General features: G+C 38.9%; 1 protein-coding gene across 12 annotated transcripts in view; it reads left to right on the forward strand.

Moving 5' to 3' along the window:
- Positions 1-6,969, forward strand: part of TRMT9B (tRNA methyltransferase 9B (putative)) — a 122,462-nt gene extending 115,493 nt beyond the window's left edge. For all 12 annotated transcript variants that reach the window (XM_074822622.1, XM_074822621.1, XM_074822629.1 and 9 more), the window contains one exon: positions 1,642-6,969. In XM_074822622.1, coding sequence (XP_074678723.1) covers positions 1,642-2,669 — 1,028 coding nt within the window. In that variant the 3' untranslated portion in view covers positions 2,670-6,969. The remainder of the gene's footprint in view (positions 1-1,641) is intronic.
- The last annotated feature ends 10,763 nt before the right edge of the window (positions 6,970-17,732 follow it).

Below are 17,732 nucleotides of genomic sequence, written 5' to 3' on the forward strand. Positions count from 1 at the left end.
AAATGAATTGTTTAGATAGAGCTTGCACAGATTCTGTTGATTGATTGGCACTTCTTTCTGATGAATTAAGCTCACATGCTTATTCTGTCTCTGTCAGTTTTGATATTATTTTGCAGGAGGTTCTGTGGTGATATATGGCCTAACTCCAGTATGAGAGAAATATCAGTTCCTTTCTTCCCTTCTTGTTCAAGAAATTGAAATAGCATTTTTTTTTTTTTCAAAGTTTGAGAAAATATTGACAAGAGTCAAGAGGACCTGGAAACAAACACTGACCTTATAGACTGGGGAACTCTTCACAGAGTTTGGTATCTTGTGTTCTCAGCTGCTTGTGAGGGCCTACTTAATATCAACTGCCAAGAATGTTTTTCTTGGCTTGTGGTAAAAAAGCTACATTTCTTCCCCTTGGTAATTTAATCATTGTTTTGAATAAAGACAGGGCTAGTTGGACACACTTTTCATAACTGCAGTGTTGAAAATACACTATTTCTACAGTAGAATTGGCTACTGTCAAACAGCACATATAATCTCATTTTTCTGCAGGTATGGAGATGTCTTTAGATAAGAACATATACTATTATTATATGTTGTTATATGGGTAGATTGAATGTTTTGCATGTAGAAGTGGATGGCTCCAAGTCCACTTGAAACAAATTATAGAATCAGTCCTCTTTACGTCATTGACTGAATCAAATCTAGTACCGATGACATATAGAACAATGTGACCAACGTGACCAACCTCAGTGCAAGCTAATGGTTCTGAGAGTTTAGAGAGAAAATATCTGCCTTAGCTATTCTCTGGCTGTTAAAATTGATTTATTCAGGTGAATAGGGAGATAGACACAGTGTGGAAATCTTGAAATGTATCTTCAGTTCACATTGCAGTGAAATTTGAAAATGTAGAAATTATCCTGGAAAGAAAATTCAAATATAGTGACCAATAGTTTCATTTTGAATTTGACTTATTTTTTAGTAGCATAACATAATGTACCAAAAATGATCATTCTCAGACATGCAATGTAGACTGAGATACTTCTCTTTTTTTTTTCTCCTCCAAAAAAATCTCTAAAGGCAATACCTTTCTACAAAACTAAATCTATGGAAAATATTTATTTAAATTTTCTCACCAGCTCTTTTGAAACTGCACTGATATAAAAATACAGAATATCTTTTTACTGATACTACGTTTTTCCATATTTGTTACATGGTGAAAAAATTTTCTGTTTTCAGTAAGCTAAGTCTGAAAAGTGTCCCAAAAACTAAAGTCAAACTTAATATTAGCTAATTTGCCTAAAGGCCAGGTTTTAAGTGAAAGCTAGTCGTGCTATGATCTTTTATGGGTGATGTAGGGAAACAGAAACCTCCAGCTTATACTCCTGACTTTTCTTGAATCCCTATTTTGAGATAAGATGAATTTCCTTCTTCAGGATTTTCCTATTTTTATCCATTGAACATAAACGTAAAAGAGAGCATTCTGGGGTAAACTTGCACTGTGGTACCAATAAACTCAGCACCGTTGCTGACTTGCAGTGAGTGGTGTTTGGGATATGTCAACTAAAATGACTAAACACGTAGAACAGGTTGAAGATGAAAATGCTATGTCCTTACCAATATTCCATACATCATGCCTTTTCTTTTTTGCAGTGATCCATCATTTCTCAACTAAACAAAGAAGAATCAAAGCAGTAAGGGAAATGGCAAGGGTATTGATACCTGGAGGCCAGATGATGATTTATGTTTGGGCTATGGAACAAAAGAATCGTTGCTTTGAGAAACAAGACGTATTTGTTCCTTGGAACAAGGCCTTGTGCTCACGGCATTTTTCAGAATCGAATCAATCTGCAGATAAGGGTGAGTTTGTGCATGCTGTGAAAAGCCAAGACATACACCCTGCACAGCTAGTCATCTCTGATTGCAGCTACCAAACCAATCTGCAGCCAGAAACTGATTCAAAACATTTAGACCATTGCTTATCCAGAGCCTGCTGCATGAAAATTTCTGAAGAAGAAAACAGATTTTACAGTGCTTTAGGAAGATCTTTCCGCTCATGGTTTTTCTCCAGATCCCTTGATGAATCAACCCTGAGAAAGCAAACTGACAAAATAAAGCCTCTGAAAAATGAAGGAGAATGGGCAAACAGTACTGTTCCCATTCAACATTCACGACACTGCAGTTTGGATTTAGGTCACCATGGGGCACTGTTAAAAGAACAAAGTTTAGATGATGATGATGTGTTCGTGGAAAGCCTGCCTCTCAAAAAAACACAGTGGTCACCAGCCGCAGGTGCATTGAAGGATTTAAGTTTAAATGGAGGACACCAAAGTGTAGCTCAGGGCAAGACTGAAGAAGCTTCATTTATAAATGGCCCAGTGGAAGACAAGGACTACAGCTGCGGTTGTAATAAAGGTGGTGCTGGTAAGTCTAATGCCAGCAAGTTTTTGAAAAGAACTTCAACAACTGACTCCACTGACTCTGCTTTGGATTCGGCAGTGTCTGTTGGGGACCAAACTGATGCCATGTTGGATACAAAAGCCTTCATGCGTTATTATCATGTTTTTCGAGAAGGGGAGCTGTGCTCTCTGGTAGAAGAGAATGTGCCTGAGCTTCAGATACTTTCTTCCTGCTATGACCATGGAAACTGGTGCATTATTGCAGAGAAAAGAGGAACATAGCTGTAAAGAGAACAAAGCAGAATCCAGTGACTGAGGATTTTAAGCTGCTCTTTGTGTTCCTGTGATTGTGGAGTGTGACATGGAGTTTGAATCTCATGTACTCGTATGCCATTTGTTTCCAAGTTATTATCTCTCTACCTATTTAACTATCTAATGCAAGGTCTGTATATAGGAATGTACGTGGTAAACAATATTTGTTTTGTTAAACTTTTATGAAGTTAAAACTGGAGAGTTTTATATTGCTTTTAGCAAATAACTGTGTTTTTAAATATACTTTTCTATTGAGAAATAAAACCTTTTTATAAGACAAGGATCAGGGCATCTTTTATGAGAAATATCCTCTCAGTAGAAAGTTTAGGCTTTGTTCTTCAGATGCTGAAAATGTGTCACATCATTACTCCCTGTTCTTGAAGTCCTATAAATAGAGACATAGGTACATTTTAAAACGTACTTGATTGTGTGCTGCTAGAGTGCATGCTGCAGAACTGGGAGCAAGCATGGTCTCAGTGCTACTTAGTTTGGAGTAGAGTTGTTAATGGGCTAAAACTATGTACAAAACAAGCTCTGCATATTCTCTCATTTGAGGTTTGTATTTGGGAGCAAATAACAGAACAAATTTTGAACAGTATTTTGAACATTTGTTTTAAAAAGAATTTAATTTGTTTCTCAGGTGCAGGTTAAGTTTTATGCGTTAGGTCTCACAAATACTTTATCTTAATTTCCTTTGTAGTTTTTTGTTGGTTATGTGTATATAGAAGTCAGAGGGATTCATGAGAGTATCAGTATTATGTAAAGGTTACAAAACACCAAATACTTGAGATGATACATATATCTTTTTGATAATGCTGGGAAGCTAAGATAAAATTAATAGAAATCCAGTGCATATCTGGTCAGCTGTCATATTTGCTCTCCTCATTCACTGCCATGAGAATATATATTAAATGTTGTGTTAAATAACATAGATAGGAAGAGCATACAGGTCCAGTTTGTATATAAAATACAAATTCTTGTCTTCTGCAGTTTAAATGAATCTTTTGAGACCTAAATGATAATAGATTGCTTAAACAACTTTTCTGTTCCCTGTAAGACATAAATTTTGCTGAACACGGTAGCCCATCATTATCCAGTTGTACTAGATTGTAGCAGTTGCCCTCATATAGTTCTTTACGCTCAAATATTATCTCACCCCTTTCAGTGGGAGCCTTATGATGTGAAGTTACATGTGCTGTGGATAAAATGTACCTGGCTTCTGAAGATCAGTAATGAAACTGTAATTGTTATGAACAGAAGCAGCACTAGAATAGGCTAATTGCCTTGTTAGTATGGAGTTACTCCATTTCTAGGCTTTCTCAGATGGTATGATTTTATGACCTTTAATGGAGCTGCACAGATTCACCCCAGAGATCAACCCTTTTGATACAGCAGTTTTTGAGACCCACATAATAAACATGTCTGCCCTATTAGTGAGCAAATAACTTTCAATACAAAGCAACAGGAGTGAAATACCAAACTTCTCCACTCTATGTTGTGTAAGTAGATGGATTTTGAGTTGTTCAGTAGAAAACCCTGATGGTGCTCAGTATTTTTAGATGTAGCTGCCCAGGAGTAATTGCCACATGGTAATGTATTATAGATTTATTTACTGGCGTGATGCCTGTAGAACAATCATCTTTGTCTTCCTCATAGTTTGAGATCCTTGTACTTTATCCTTCCTGGATCTGTACCATTTGCACTTGAAAATAAAAGCGTGGTCAAAGAACCATGCATTTCAGACTTCTGAAATATTTTTCCACTCTAAATATTACTTTTGATACAGCCTGGGTCTGCAGTTCTCGGCTGTGTCCAAGCCATACTTCAGAAAACTGACAATATTCCCTGCATCGCTGGGTCCAGCCACTCATGGCTGAGGGGCTGCTCCTGCTGCATCCTGAAGCTTCAGTTTGAGAAGCACAGTGCAAAAATGCCCATGTTGGCGTACTGCAGAGTCAGCATGGATCGTGCTGAGCTCCACACTTCATCTGCAACGTGCTCATATTGGACCAGTGAGGCCTGCCTCATTTGTTGGGAATTTCTGGAGGAGCTTGAGGATTTTAGAAGAAAACTCAGTTGCTTCCAGATAAGATATGCCAGTGGATATTTAGCACCCCTGGAATCTGAGCTGTATTTAGGAAGAGTGTAGTTGGTTATCAACTTATATCCAGTTTTGAAAGTTCATCCCTAATCTCCAGCATGCAGAAACTCTATTAGACATATATGAAAATATTTGTAAAAATTTATGAATTTAAACTGACAGCTGGGTTTAGTTAACTGGAAGAAGGAACATTATAATTTGTTATCTGCACTTCTGCAGTCTCTCTGTGGAGTATTGAGTGTGTAGTCAAGCAGGCTGATGAGATTTGGGGTAAACTAAGAAAGGAAAGGCTTCCATTCTCTTTACAACAGAGATTTACTATCCTTGCAAGAGGCCGAATCTGTGTTTGAGCCTCCAGTGAAAACTTGCTGCTCTATCAGCTCTATGAATAAGAGCTGTCACCTCAAAGCCACTGAGGTACTTTAAACAGCTTTTGTGTTTGTAGACTTTCCATGCATTGTTTGGTTTGAGATTCTTGACTGGGGATCCTTTTCACGATTATTTATTTCTGGATTGGATTTTCTCTTGTTTTGAGCTGATGCCATTATGTTGCATTACATACAAGTTTGAATTGTATCATTATAAATTCCTGGGGGATGGTTTGGTAAACCGCTTTCTTTTCAAATATTCAGTTTTCCTCTGAGAATGTATAATCACCATGTAACATAATTTTTATTGACTGGGGATCTGTCGGCTGAGGTCATGAATGTGAGGTCTGCACAGCAAGCCTTTATTCCTGTATGCAGTCTCTCATCTATGGAGGCTGCCTAGGTCTGTAACAGCTTTATTGTCTCATAAGAAGCCAGATTACCTCACTCAAAGCATGGTGGATGTCTCTCTTGATTGGTTTCTCTTTTGATGAGGCCAATCTTAAGCAAAATGTAATTTCCAGAAGAATCCATGTGATCCCAGTCTTTAATAGCTTACAGACATAGTTAATGTGCTCAGAGAAGCAGAAGATGGTGTATACCATCGAAAAGTCTATAGTAAATGAATGAATAAAATAAAACCCAGTTGTCCTTGCATGGTAAAACTCTCAGCAATGTCCAGACTGCAAGATCTGACCGTTAGAAGGTAAAAGGCAAAAGTGTTCTTCTATTTCTTGTCTGACAAGTGGCAATATTCTCACCTCAGTTATGCCGATAACAAACCTGCTTTTCACTGCAGTGGGCTAGGATTGCTCCTAAGCTGCTCATCTAGCTTCAAGTGGCACATGGAGAAGTCTTGATTACATGAGAAAAGATATCCTGGTTTTTTGCAATTTAATTTACTAGGATCATTGCATTGTCAGTCTGAACTAGCTAAACAAAAGCTGCTACCTTATTACTCTTACAGACTGTAATCCAAATGGACAATTGCAATAAAAAAGATACAATTGAACAGACTTATTTTTGAAGGACTAATACAATTGCAATCTTTGATAAATGATATTTCGCCTTTTTTTTTAACACATGAAAATGTTTATATCAGAAGTGCAGAAGTATCATTTTTTTGGTACTAATGGTGACTAATTTACTTTCTTCCAAGCTTATGGTGTAGGAATTTCAAAAGCACGGGTGAGGAATGAAAGCTGTAAATATTCTAGCAGATTTTTTTCTGGTACATATTTGTATACAGGTTACTTAAGTGCGCAGTTTAAAATGCTGAGTGAAGAGTTGTATATGTTCCACCAGCAGAATATTCTTAGTGAACCACATGGGTTGATTCTGAATAGAAATAATGGCTCTGATCCCGTATCCTCTCTGCCGTGTCATGTCTCCATCAGACTGTATTCATGTTACTGTTGGGCTGTATTAGTATCAACATTGTGTTGAATCTATTGGTCTACCCACTTTCTTGCTCAGCACTTTTCCTGGATTTGTGGCTACTTTAGTACTCCAGGGAAATGAAGTGTGTCAGTGTTAAATATATACAATTGTATATCTCTTTTGTGAATTCAACATTTCTTATTCTTACAGTATATGAATTCTGGCAGCTACCCGTGATTTTATCTTCCAATCTGCTGGTCAAAACCATACTTAGGTACTGCTCTGTAACCAATTTTTTGTCCAAAAATGGAACCTATTCTCTAGTATTAGACAGAAAATATATCCTACTTGGTTAAAATATTATTTCCTACAGAACTTCTGTGCTTTCAGATTAGTTAATAAATATGTTAGCCACTGGAAACTCTGTGTCTGGGAAAGTTCTTAATGCATGTTAGATTTGAGAAGACTCTGTCAGTGCAATTTGCTCAGTAAGTTAGACCACATGGATGTGATGCAGAGAAGGTAAGCACAGTGATTTGCTATGAAGCCAGTGAGTCTGTCTTTACTTTATACAACCATAGCCAACCTAGCCATAAATGTGATCACTTGAACTAGGTAAATAAAGGTGATGAAATGTGGTTTTTAACCACGTCAGTACTATATGTCCTGTTGATGATAGAAAAGCAGGATGGTCAGCAGAATTAATTGCTACAGAGCTACATTTCCTTCTCCTGATCTATTTACAGTCATACAGGACTAAGCTTTGTGGTATAAAATTACATTGAAGTATTTCTTTGGGATTGTCGATGTTCTTTTTGCACCAATTTAAATCAGAAAGGAATTATGCGATTGTCTGGTGAGGTTACAGCTATACTGTGTTTAAAGCGTTTTTACAGTTGCAGTAATTGTTTATTGTGTTTGTACAATTAAAGTGATCACTTATTGTACTGATATATTTGTTATATAGTAATGACTAAGGACCTAGTAGTAATTAAGCACTATCCAGATGAGTATTAATACATGTCCAGTAGTACAAAATATGTAACCTAATAGTATTTGGATTATGGGAAAGTATTATGAGCACAGGCTGGACAATAAGGTGGTAACAAATGTAATTTCAGGGGGATATGGAGTGGTCTTTATGAAGAGGGAATGGATTAAATCTTATACAGTGTGGAGAAAAGCTAAGGAAAAAGAGCAAAGAAAGGATTTGACCTTGCTCAACTGTGCCCACAATCTGGGGTTGCATTTGTTTTACCTAGTTACCTCTTCTAGCAATATAGTTGCACTGGTACAAGATTTGTATGTAGAAAGGATTGTATGGACAGATTAAACAAGTATTAAGGCAAAAAAAGGTGCATATTTTCAGCAGTTAATGGATCCCAATGGCTTGCTGTTATAATTTGTACAGTAATTCAAGTATGTTATCCAGAGTAACGAAAGGATTGCTCTGAGACTCCCCCATAATACATTAGGTATGTGCATGTCGTAGAAGAATGTACCAAGCATCTACCTGCATCTTTGATACTTAGATAAATTTCAAAATCTGCCTTGAGTGAATTACTAGATACTTGGTTTGCTACTATAGTAGTAAATATATTTAGTATTCTGCATTCAGATAAATGTGATCGCACAGCCCCTCTTTGCTTGATTAATAATCAAGGGCTCCACTATTTCTATTTATTTAATTTATGTTTCTTTCTATTTCTAATTTAATTTGTTTTCTTCTTTCCAAGCATTTCCCCCCAAAGAATCTCCATTTGAGTCCACCTCCTTTCTATTCAGACATACAGCCAAACAGCAAGTGTAGCAGTGGCACCTCAGATTACCACAAATATGTATGTATTTCTCATTTTTACCTGTAAATCTCTGTTTGTGATACTTCCAGGATGTTTTCATAATTCTACCTCTGACAGCTGAAGAAAAAAGTAGAAAAACCCCCAACCCTTAATACCTCAGTGCATCATAGCAAACCTCATTACAATGACCAGTTTAGGGGACTATGGGCACTTTAAATATCTAACAGTGCAAAATGTATTAGTATCATCTACACATAATTCTCTTTTTCCTCCTTTTTCCTCAGCTGTTATTTATTCATCATTGTCTTCACTTAGGTACCTTTTGAACCCTTTAAGCTATGCCTACATCTTCCTAGAACTTGGCATGCTTGAGGACAGCAGATGCCTCTGTTGCTGTTGTGGCAATTTAGCACCTGCACCTGCTGCTTCTCCCAGAGCCCAACAGAGAACAGTTGTCTTAAATAGAATTCAAATAATCTATTTTTTTTGAAGAAAAGCCAATCAACCAACCAACCCCCCCCCAAACCACCACCACCAAAAAAAAACCTAGTAGGAGGTGCTTCAGCGATTATGATCATATCCAAGCTGAAATGGAAAGGTGTGAGAAGAAAGAAAATATGAAAAGATTCTTGGATATAAATTCTTCATCCACTTTAGCCCTGTTGATAGGGTGCTACACTCAACTTTGATGAGGGTCATGTGGATGGGACAGTGGATGTGGGAACAGTGAGGTGGTATTAGGTTGCCCTCTTCTGTTGTGACAGTATAGGTTGATTTCTGCAGAATATTAACTGTTTGTTGTTACTGTTTGTACAGCATCTAAAATTCTCTTTCCTGAGTGAAGAAAGGTTGCTTGTATGGTGCTCAGTCATTTTGAAACTGTCATGAATAATAGAGACAAAGATGAAGGGGGGCATAAATGAGCAGATGTTCACTCTATAGCTGAAAATATCATGTCTTACCAATGTGCTAACAAAGAAATCTGTGTGTGCGCAGTCAGAATGAATGCTGATGTTCCTCTTGCACAGGATAAAAATGAGTCGTTTGTGGTAGGGTTTTTTGGTAAGGCAACATATTCTTTTCTGCATCTCTTTTCTGCATCTTTATAGAAGAGACTATGCTACATGTCAGAATTACTGAGAATAAATTGACCCTTCACAGGCCTGCTTCCTTACCACAGGACTGACAGGACAGTCAGATTTAGTTCTGAACATTTGGACAGCGTAAATTAAAGTGTTTCTTGTGAAAGGAGGAATTACCACTTGGACAGAACAAATGCTGTAGCGCAGAGAAAACACAGCCATTCAATACAAGGTTAAACCTTTCTACTTAAAAGAGGGAAAACAGACTGTCTTGTGGTTCACTAGCCAAAGCTGCTTTCCAGTGTGTCTGAGAGAACATCAGAGGTGAGACGGTGATGAAATTAATAGAGAGCAAGTCACACACAGCATCTCCAGGCTGTTTTAAATTGATGTTTTATTCAATGACAGCCTGATGAAGGTCATTGCCTGTACTGAGCACTAGCAGCCCCTATCAACATCAGTAACAGTCAAGAGTGCTCACTGCCTCTTGGGATCTGGCCCTCTCCACTTTATGAAGACTGCCTGTTCCAACATTGACCACTGGACCATTTAAAAAGGTTACTCTAACTCCTGACTAATAGTTTTAAATAATGAACAGTTACAAATATACACGCATATATATTTTGATGCAACCTTTTTTGTTTGGTTTTATTTTTTTTTTCCTTCTGCATGTATTACTTACATTACAATACAATGGTAATTAGTGCTTGGTGCAGTTTCTGAAAGGTAAACAAACCATCTGACAATGAGGAAGAAAGGACTAAGCCATCAGTACAAATGAACTGCCAGCCAGGGCATGTTTGGGTGAAGGTAGTAGAGAAGAAGGAGATGGTGCTAGGTGAACCACATTAAGAAAGTAACAGAAAGCTGCTCAAGCCTGAGAAGTCTGACCTGATTCTGGGAGTAATTACCTCAAAATCTGATTCAAAGTCTTCCATTGACTTCCCTGGTCTTTGTATCAGTTGTTCTTAGAAATGCCTGTTTACCCTGGGATCTTCCTTTCTTTGATTCAGAGGAGAAACAAAGATCCCTGGGAGGTTTACTTTATGCTTAAATATATAGTAGACCAGTTAGTTTAATAGTGGAACAAATGTTTGATCACAGTTGTGCAAGAGCGTTTCCATAGTCCCTTGAAGAGTGAGTCACAGGCACACCCAACTCCCTTTCTCTCTCCAGCCTCTACCTGAGATTCATGAGGAAATAAAAATAAAAATCCAGACATGAAGGGCAGACTGGAGCTGTGACATGTTCTCATCTGCTTCTTGAGCTGGATATTCAAAGCACCCAAACCTTGCATCCACATTCTCAGCTACCATGAAAAATACCTATGGCTCAGCTGGAGATACCAAATTCTGGAGTAAAAAGAAACTTTTCAAACTTCCCTATGCAAAAACTGTGATTCTGTAGCTGAATTTTCTTTGAGTTACATCCACTGAGTTTGCTGCTGTTTGGATCAAGCTCCTAAATGGGAATTTTGTCACAGAGAGTGCATGCCTGCTATTGGGATGCAGATCTTTTGGAGCCAGTATAGGGAAATGTCTGGATGCAACCCCACATGTCCTCAGATTCACCTTTGCCTTTCAGTTCTCATAAAGACCTGACAGGAAATGTGAAGTATTTTAGTGCTGTGCAAAGAAGCCTTTCAAATACGAACTGAATTCATAATTGACATATCTATGAAATATTAAACAATCCATTAGTGTCTCTGAGCAGGTTACCCGCATGAGCTCTTCAATCTGTGCTGGATCACCGCTCTGTGGTAACACATTAGGCTCTGGTCTACTGAGAGTAAAGAAGTATGAATGAGAACTCACTGGAGACAGAGCACCAAAGAACATGTTTAAGTGGATAAATACCAAAAAGATATTTAATACAGCAGCTACATAAACAGTTTCAATATTCTTACACTGAAGTTTGAAATAAAGAAAAAGTTATGTGCAGTGATAGCCACTTGATAACAAATATGGAGATTTCAGGGATGATGACATGGAAACAGATTGTTGGCAGATGAAACTGAAGTAGGGGAAAGTTATATCTTTGTGCGCTTGGGTCAGAAGGGTTGTTCCCTCTATGGGACAGGCTATAGGATGCCTATGTGAAACCATGGAATGGAAGGAGGGTCAAACAAGGGGGAGATGATTGCACATTCCCAAACTTCTAAACCTGACCCACTGGACGTCGCTGGAGAGATGTCACTCTTGGTGAATGGTGCAGCTATGAGACACTCATGGTCCCCTCCTCACATCCTGAGCAGCTAACTACAAATGACGATGTTCAACCATCAGCATGGTCCATATCTGAGCTGCATCCTTGTCGAAGGGTATTTGGTAGGGTGAGCTTCTCCAACATGTCAGTTTACTGAAGGCCACATTGGTAACATTGAGTTGACAGCATGAAAATCATTTCTGCAGCCTCTAATATCTAAAGACTCATGTTCTTTCTTAAATACAAGGGGATTATAGAGAAAGGTAACATAATCAAGGAAATACCAGCACATGATCTGGGGCTACATTTCAGCTGGTTTGATCCCTCCCTTTGTACCAAAGCTGGCCGTTCCTGGATTGGTTGGGTGCGTACTGGGAATAATATGAAGTGACATTTTCCTGCCCAGGCCAAGGTCATTACTAATGATGTATTAGCAGTCTCCTGCATTTGTGTGCCAGCTTCCCCTCAGAACAAGTGCAAAAGTGTGAACGAAAAAGTCGGAAGGATTCAGGAATGGAAGAGAGAGAGAGGATGGAAAAGCAATAATTGGGAATATTCCTAACAGTGCTGGAGAATGCCACAGTTAAGAAGAAGGTAGTTTAAAAAACTATTAAGGGAAAGGAACAAAAAATATGAACATGAAATATAAAGCAGTGTTTTTCTCATATAAACTGGCCAAGAGTCTATTCAAGGGACCACAGGAAGTTTCTGAACTTTTTTTTTAACTGAGAACTAAAAGCTCAACAAATAAATGTAGTTTCACTGAAGTCTAGACTAAAGACACTACACTGCCTGAGGGGATTAACTGGAGAATCAAAAACATTTTGTGGTTTTTGCTGTTCCCAGAGACCAAAAGTAGGGACAGAGGAAAATGAGAGATGGTAAATAAGCCAAACTGAAAAAAAACCAAAACTCCGCAGAAAAAGATGACTTTCCCATATCCAGCTAGAGACCAACTGAAAGAAGCTAAGTGTTATGAAAGACAGAATACAAACACAAGATCTACAGCTATGATCTAAAGTCCTTGCTTTTCTTTGTAGGAATATAAATAGTCAGAAGAGTTTAATGCTCTTTTAAATAACTATTACATTTTTAATATTTGACTCAGTACAACTCTTTGAACATATTAAAATTGTATTTGACAAATTGGAATGAGAACATGAAGACTAACTGCTTCTATAATGAAATATGATTATTTAATTATTTTGATAGGCAAAATTAGAAGTAATATCTGATCACTGTGTGGTTGGAGTGCAGAAGCTTTTATGGGGTCATTAGTCTGGGATTTTATGTAGGAAAATTAGCTTTTGGGTAAGAGTGCCTTAAACAGGCTTGGCTTATAAATAACTTCTCAGGACCTAGCTACATATTAAGGTGACTTCAGATCAAGTTGTGTAATTATTATCAAACCTAGCATTCATATCTCTGGGATTTGGGTGTAATGGCACTGCTGGTAGCATCAAGTTTTATTCTCAGCTGCTTACTATATGATCTAGTTCTCATTAAAAAATACATATAAGTTTATCTCTAAACACCCACATGCCACTCATTTGAAACAGAGGGAGCAAGGCAGATGAATATGGTTTTTCTGGGTCAGGATCTGACAGGTTAGATAACTTATTTTGTAAAGTACAGAGAGAGGTACTGGGAGAACAGACATGCGGTCCTAAGGAAATAAATACCAAAGCCTCTCACTACCAGGGAATTCTATTTAAGAGATTCTGTCTGCAAGAGAATCTCCTCTGTTTAATTCTTCTCCAGCTGGACCTTGTAAAGTGATTTCTCAGCAAGGCTTGTAAAGCACAGCATTGCACCAATCACATCTATTAGTCACAAGCACATATGGGTGGTGGTACCTACATCAGTCTGTGGGAACTCTGCAGTCAGCTAAGCTATGTTTGGCATTTCTCTTGCACTGCAAAATCCCTTCACAGATGCTGAACATTAGGCGACCACCGAGACAAAAGTCTAAAGCATCTACAAATCCTAATGACAAAGCAACATCATCTTTGTATTCTTATCGTCAGACTAAATGATACTATATGATGAACTTCTCTAAGGCCATTAGAAATCAAAATTTAGGAAAAAAGTTACCTTTTCAGTTCTTAAATAATTACACATAAGTCATTAATAAGGGAATCAATAATTCTGGTTTAGTAGAAAAAACAACTCCAGAAGACTTTTAGTTTTGAGAATAAATTTACATTTATTAGCACTTTAGGGGCTCCCTATGCCATGTGATACTGATCTGCTCCATGTGAGGAAGGGATATACTGTGGTCTAATACCAGACTCCTTCATTAACTAAAGAACCTTTATATGTTTAAAATGAATTGTTGTTGATTGTCTTGTCTGTGATTATACTAAATATTTGTATACACTAATAAAATAGAGATAAAATGCATACGATCTTTTAATATTATTGTTTTCTACAATAATGGTAATATGTACAAAGTCGATTTAAATATTGCCTAAAATGTTTCACTAAGCAGAATAAAAGAAAGAAAAGCTTCAAGTTTCCACTAGGTGTCAGTCAATCTATGTCTTTGGTTAAATAGGCTACATCTGCAGAAGAGAATCGAGAGCAAAATGCAAATGAAGATCTGCTCTAAAAATAGTTATATTTGTTGGGTACCAACCAGAAGTATTTTGAAAGAATGAGACGAAATGGATGACTTTTGTATTTTAATTGTGCCTCTATGTTTTCTTGTTTGCTTTATATTTTCCATTTAACTGCAGTCAAGAAAAAACCCAAACTCCAAACCTGATACAGCTGATCCATGAGCAAGCAATTCCGGGGAAAGTGGGAAGCGAGAGAAGGGGCAGGCTGGCCTTGCCAGCAGCCCAGTTCTGGGCCAGCAGCAGGATTTGACCCTTTCAAGGGGCGGGTGCCTCAGATACCTCTCCTTGCAATGGAAAGCAGAATCCAACACCTTTCAAGGAAGTGCCAAAGATTCAAGCCTTTGAACTGCCATTGCACTAAAAGAAGACAGTACTTTTCACAGTGCAAGGCATGGTAACGTCCTTGGGAAAGATCTTGAGAGTGGAGGAAGAGTGCAGAAACATAATCTGGGAAATGATTGTCAAAGGGAGATGAGAAGAAAAAATAGACGCGGAGAGAGGAGTGCGTCAATATGCATTTGAAAAGGGAAGCCAAACATGACTCTGTGATGGTAGCCTTGGGCCCTGGCCGTAATGGCAACTGAAGATGACTGATTGCTTCTTGTGCCAGCCTTTGACCAGACAAGAGCTGCTGTGGGTAGGGCAGAACCCAAAGGGCATACAGGAAAGGAAAGAAAAATGAGGGTGCAGAGTAAGATGCACTGACTGGACAAAGTGAGACAGAGGTTGCTACAGAAAGCACAAGAAGAAAGCAAGCAAACAGAGCACTTTCAGCCCAGCTTCATAAAAACCAAAGAGCCCATCTCTTGTGTGAGTCTGTGTCCCAGATATATAATTTACAGTAATGTTTCACATGTGCAGCTGCTCTGAACAGGTTACACTCACATGGCTACAGCTTCTATGTCCCCTACTGTTCCCCAGGTAGGTGCATTAGCATGTGTAAATCAGGATTGTTAATCCCTGAGGCTCTGTAAAACCATTACTCTGAGAGCTGCAGGGTCTTTCTCCACCCCAGCCAGGTGGTACCTATGGGAACAAGGTACCTTGGCAGGGTACCTATGGGAACAGTGATCTGAGAAAATCTGATCAAGGGGCCATGATGCAAAAGTCAAAGGTACCTGTTAAAAGAGAGCAGCAGCTTTGTGATATCATTCTGTTTTATATCCCATGTCCACCAGGGAAAGTGTTAAAGACTAATTGTGCTCAGTCAAGATGAAGCCCTCACTGGAGGAACTGGTGAGCAATGTCCATAAAGGTGGCAAGGGAGAGAGACTGACTCCCCAGGCTGCCCAGAGAGCCTGTTGGTTTGGTCTCTGTTTTGCTTAGGGTCTGTGGCTGCTGGGCTGTGTCATCTGGCAAATCAGAGATCCAAAATGAACCACCAACGTGGTATTTTATTGTCCAGCCTGTATTCTCTACACTGGCATCAGCGTCAATCTTGTCTTCGTGATCCCTGGCTCTACTCTCAGATAGAGAGCTTTTTTGCCCGCTGCTAACAACCTTTTTTGTAATCTGCAGAGCTCTCTTACCCCAGCAGAATCCAGGTAGCAGAAAACCCCTTCTTTCACATGCTCTTCACTTCTGCCCTTCATGTTATCTGTGTGGTATTTCCCAAGTTACCACTCTCATGTGCTGGGCTGCCTCTTTTCACCTCTGTGCACCCATTCCATTCACCTAGCCATTAGGTTTTCCCCAGTGGCCACTACAGTGATGGGATTGTTATTAAAATAATCTGGTAGAGGAATTAAGATGTATTTTAACATAGATCCCCCCCCCCCAAATCTAAAAAACTAGGTTATAATATTTGTTATTGCATATCTCTCCTTTGTTGTTCAAGTATTGGTTTTGGGCCTGGCTATGTACAGTGGAGAAAGAACAGAATCTTTTATGTGTCTGTTTGTGCAATTTTACAAGACACACATAACGGGCAGACCCAACAGCAGCTGCAGAAATCCTGCAGGCTTCTTGGTTTGCTCTCCTTTCCTCTGAAATACCCAGAGCTGTATCTCATTTTACATAAAAAAAGATAGAGTGAATCAGTTGTGCCAGAGGAGGGGTAGTTAGAAGAAAAACAAATGTCACTTCATGTTCTGGCCTGTCAGCGGTGGGGCTGGCAGAGGAGTGAGGGAGACCAAGAGGTACCTAGGCCACCTCCTTGAAGCAGCAGCAAGGCTTTGAAGGAGGAGCTGGGAGCCAGGAGTTCAATGTCTCTGTGCTATCCTTCAGCAACTCTCTTCACCCATCTTCATTCAGCTCAGCTTCCCTGCTTGGAAGATGAGAATAACATCAGCTCATATCTTCACAATGTGCTTTCAAGCCCCAGCACCAGGACCTCATAGTGTAACTTCAGGGACTTGATAAAGAATGTTAAAATTGTCTCATATTGCCCGTGGTACTGTAGTGAACAGTAAGTTTTCCCGTTGGATCAGACATGGCGAGACTTCCCTGAAACATGCTGATTTAGAGGTGTTTTTCACTGATTGCCAAGAAACGTGTTCAGGTACTGTTGTTAAGCAGAGCTATACTAACAGTTTTTAAATTCATGTATCTAATATAGACTAAGCTTTCCTGGTCACCAGGAGCTGGCTTCTGCCATCCTTCCACTAAGCTGCAATTAGCTTGGCTGCAAGCCGATAGGAGGTTGTTTTTCCTTGCATGGTAAATGTGGAAAGTTTGGGACCAGAATGTCACATGTGTCTTAGGGAAGGCTCCTCCATATGAGCTGGAGGCTCTAGTTCAGTGCTACCTTTCCCTCTACCCCCCATTTATTTAGCTAACTTGTTTAGATCTTGCATACTTCTTCTTCAAGTCTTATACTTTTCTTCCTTTAGTCTGGTGTGTTTCAAATCAAGCTCATACAAATGTTTCCACCAAAAATTTCTTAGAGGTTATTTATATAGGGGTATTGGTTTCTGACAGTGCAGGGCTGGAGGAAGGAGCTGATATTCTCAGGATGAGCCAGGAGTGCCCATGGGGGACTTCACACCAGCCTTGCCATGTGTGACTTGGCCTATAACAAACCTTCAGGAACCAAAACCCAACAAAATTAGCTGATTGTGTTAAAATTGCAATTCTACTCAAGACCAATGTCTTCAGGGCTGGAATTGGTGCTGCTATTACGCTGTGCTCTCTTCCTGCTATTTGCAAACATTCATGATTTCTAGCTCAGCTGTGTTTTCTTCTCAGTTGACAGAAACCTTGGCTGTGAAGTATGGGAATAAAACTTTGGATCTGCTACAGTCAAGTTTTATTTTGCTGTTGAAATTCTCACCTCTGTGAAATCATTCCAGAAAAATGTTTTTATTTTTGATGTTTTATTTATTTGCTATTTCTATGACATGTACTTAAGAAATTTAAGAACCCTCCTTTGTTTTTCTGTGTGTATCCAGCTCGTTCCCAAGAAACAGTGTGGCTACATACTTGCTTGAGATGGAGACATGAGGGCAGTGCTGGCTCCCAGTGCCTGCCCCTGTTTTA

This window comes from Strix aluco, chromosome 4 (genome assembly GCF_031877795.1).
Source record: "Strix aluco isolate bStrAlu1 chromosome 4, bStrAlu1.hap1, whole genome shotgun sequence".
Taxonomy (NCBI): domain Eukaryota; kingdom Metazoa; phylum Chordata; class Aves; order Strigiformes; family Strigidae; genus Strix; species Strix aluco.